General features: G+C 43.5%; 1 protein-coding gene across 1 annotated transcript; it reads right to left on the bottom strand.

Annotated features, from left to right (window-relative positions):
• Nucleotides 1-277: 277 nt before the first annotated feature.
• Nucleotides 278-2,171, bottom strand: LOC142083956 (helix-loop-helix protein 13-like). Its single transcript, XM_075153991.1, has 2 exons — nt 1,646-2,171; nt 278-315 (listed from the first exon to the last, which is right to left on the bottom strand). Exons 1-2 carry the CDS (start codon nt 2,169-2,171, stop codon nt 278-280), a joined length of 564 nt encoding a protein of 187 aa, XP_075010092.1.
• Nucleotides 2,172-2,788: the final 617 nt, after the last annotated feature.

The following is a 2,788-nucleotide window of genomic DNA, read 5'->3' as shown; positions in this document are numbered from 1 at the left end:
GATTTTTCATCTGTTTTGTTATTTTCATGCAAGAGCAGTCTATCAGTGTGTGAGAAACTAGAAGAAAGAGAAGCAGAAGGCCCTACACAGCAATGAATTAACACCAAAAGAGGCTGGATGCTGGACATGCGGCGAGAAAGCGATCTGTGACAATAAGTAAAGTTGTAAGTGCCATGCTTTTGCTTGCAGTACTGAGAATTTAACAGCCGGTAGCCAGCAGTCAGGTCATCAGGTTTTGCAATATGCTGCCTTTAAAGATCTTTCTTTTGGGTACTGCTTAATCCCACTTTACCCAAGACAGGCGGGCTGTCAGATCTGCACAGAACAGAAGGGAGAAAGGAAAACAAAGTAAAGACATACCACATGAATTTAAAAACATTTAAATTAGCGTTTAACAAGTCAGCTATTCAACCTCTCCAGAAAAGCAGCCTTGTTCATTTAGATCTTTCCAAGTGGAGCTCTTCAGAAATATTAGTTAACTAGAAGCCTGACAAAAGAGGTGATACCTATGAGAGCCATTTTTGTTGTTTTAAAACCTGTTTATCTATTAAAGGTGGAGGAAGCTGGAAAATAAAATATAAATGTTCTCTGCAGTCAAGAGACTTGTGATCAGGATTCATTTTCCCAGTCATGTAGCTAATGGAAATTAATAGGAAAGGAGAAAAGACTTAATTAACTTTTCCTTTAAAGTAAACTGATTGCTTTTTCCCTATAGGCTTTGTCCCTTTGTCACTTCCCTGTGAAATTAGGAGAATATTCTTTGGAATGACTTTTCTCTACTCATGTTGCACTTTTTGAAGGCTGATATGCTTCAAGGCCCATTTCCAAAAAGTGACAAAATCCAAATGAACTTATACTGCAAAGGGACAGAGTCAGAAAGGTGGTTAATTACCTTACAATGCAAAGTGCCAGGAACTACTGAAAATCCCCTTCTGCGCTCCTCCCTGCACTGCTAAGTGACACCAAACCTGATGCTTTCTATCTGAGACTTGATGCCCCGTGTGGGGCACTTGGGCAATTTCCCATCTTCACCATATGGTGGACTGATGAAGCAACATATTCTGGTGGAAACAAACCTGAAATTTGAGTGCACTGTCTTGTGTATCTTGGTTTTCAGTGTTAAACTGTAATATCTCTGAGAAACTCCTGGTTACTTGAACATACGTATTTTAAGAAATGAGATTCTGTTTATGTTCAAAGCGAGGTGTTTTTCTCAGTCAGGTACAAGCTAAAGAATACTTGTAAAGAAAATAAAGAAAAACTCTACAGGTTCCTTCAGCTTGCATTCTAAAAGAACAACTTTGCACAGAATAAAAAAAAAGTCTAAAAATGTATTCTGAGAATAAACAAAATCTTTAATCTTGTTTGTAAAAGGAACAATTCCCATGAGCTTAGTAAGTTGTTCTTTTCTTTTTTTTCTTTTTTTTTTTTTTTTTAAGAAAAAGATCCTTAAAGTTAGAAGACAAGGTTGGATTTTTTTTTGTTGAGACATTATTAGCTACCCTTTCTTTAAGACGGAGTTGTATGTTGTTAGAGCCATTTGAATGTGACAAATGGATGCTCAAAAGCAATTGGACCGATTCCTCCCACTGGCAACCCAAAGCATCTCTGTGATCCCCCAAAATGCAACCCTTCGTTCACTCACCGCTTGTATTCCAGGTTGCCCGCTGTTGGCTTTGCAAACCGTTCTTCAGGCACTGCTCCACGTAGGACTTGGGATCGCATCCGGAGAGGAGGATCTCGCCCAGGAGAGCGATGTAGGCGATGGCCAGCCGCAGCGTGTCGATTTTGGAGAGGCGCTTCTCGTACGGGAAGGTTGGTACGCGGCACCTGAGCTCGTCAAAGGCCGAGTTGATGTTGAGCATCCTCTTCCTCTCGCGGACGTTGGCGGCCTGCCGCTGGTGGGGGCGGCCGGCGGGCGGCGGGGCGGCGGGCCCCGGCGGCGGCGGGGAGCTGTCCAGTTCAGCACCCCCCGCCCGCCCCGCCGCTCCGCCCGCCGGCTCCCCCGCGGCGGGCGGGCAAGCAGGGGAGGGCCAAGGGGAGAAGGGGTCTGCCAGGGAGGAGCAGTCCAGTAGGAGGCTGTCCAGCTGAGCGTTGGGATCTGCCTGGTCCCAGGAGAGAAATTCAGGAGTGGAGTCTTCCTGCTCGAAGCTGTAACAAAATTCCTCCATCCCCTGTGCCAGTCTGAAGGAAGCCAATGAAAATATTTACAACTTCAGACCAAACTGATTATCAGGAAAACGAGATTCTAATTTCATTAACACCCCCTCTCGCCCCAAAAAGTATCAGAGGCAGAGAGTCCTGGATGTGTCCTTGAGGAAGACTATCGCGAAAGTTTCCCCAGTTGCAAATCCAAGTGGGACTCATGATTTAAATACTTCATGGCTCCTCAGCAGGGGAATGATCCTATTCTTCTGCACTCAAAACTAATTAGTACATGTGCTTCTCTTTTTATTAGCTGTTGACTACAAAACAATATGAATGAATGTAACAAGAGAGAATGAATTTTCTATTGACATTCTCCTGGAAAATCCATTGAAGCCATTATTGAGTTCTTCCACAAGTTCAGTCTCTCCACTTGCTATTTAGAGAAGGGTTCACACAGGGATTTTGTTGTTATTGTTGTTGCTTTTGGTTAGGAGTGGTTGGAGGAAGAAACAAAATACAATCCTTTATCTTTTTGGTAAAGTGTTAATAGCCCCACATTCTCCTATGGCTGGAGAAACAAAACGCTATTATAATGCTGTCAGAAACATATGATTCTGCCCTCTTTCACAGCAGAAGCTAG

The sequence above is a fragment of the Calonectris borealis genome, chromosome 6 (genome assembly GCF_964195595.1).
Source record: "Calonectris borealis chromosome 6, bCalBor7.hap1.2, whole genome shotgun sequence".
NCBI classification, from domain to species: Eukaryota; Metazoa; Chordata; class Aves; order Procellariiformes; family Procellariidae; genus Calonectris; species Calonectris borealis.
Note: the sequence above shows the minus strand (reverse complement) of the source record. Positions and strands in the feature narration are given on the sequence as shown.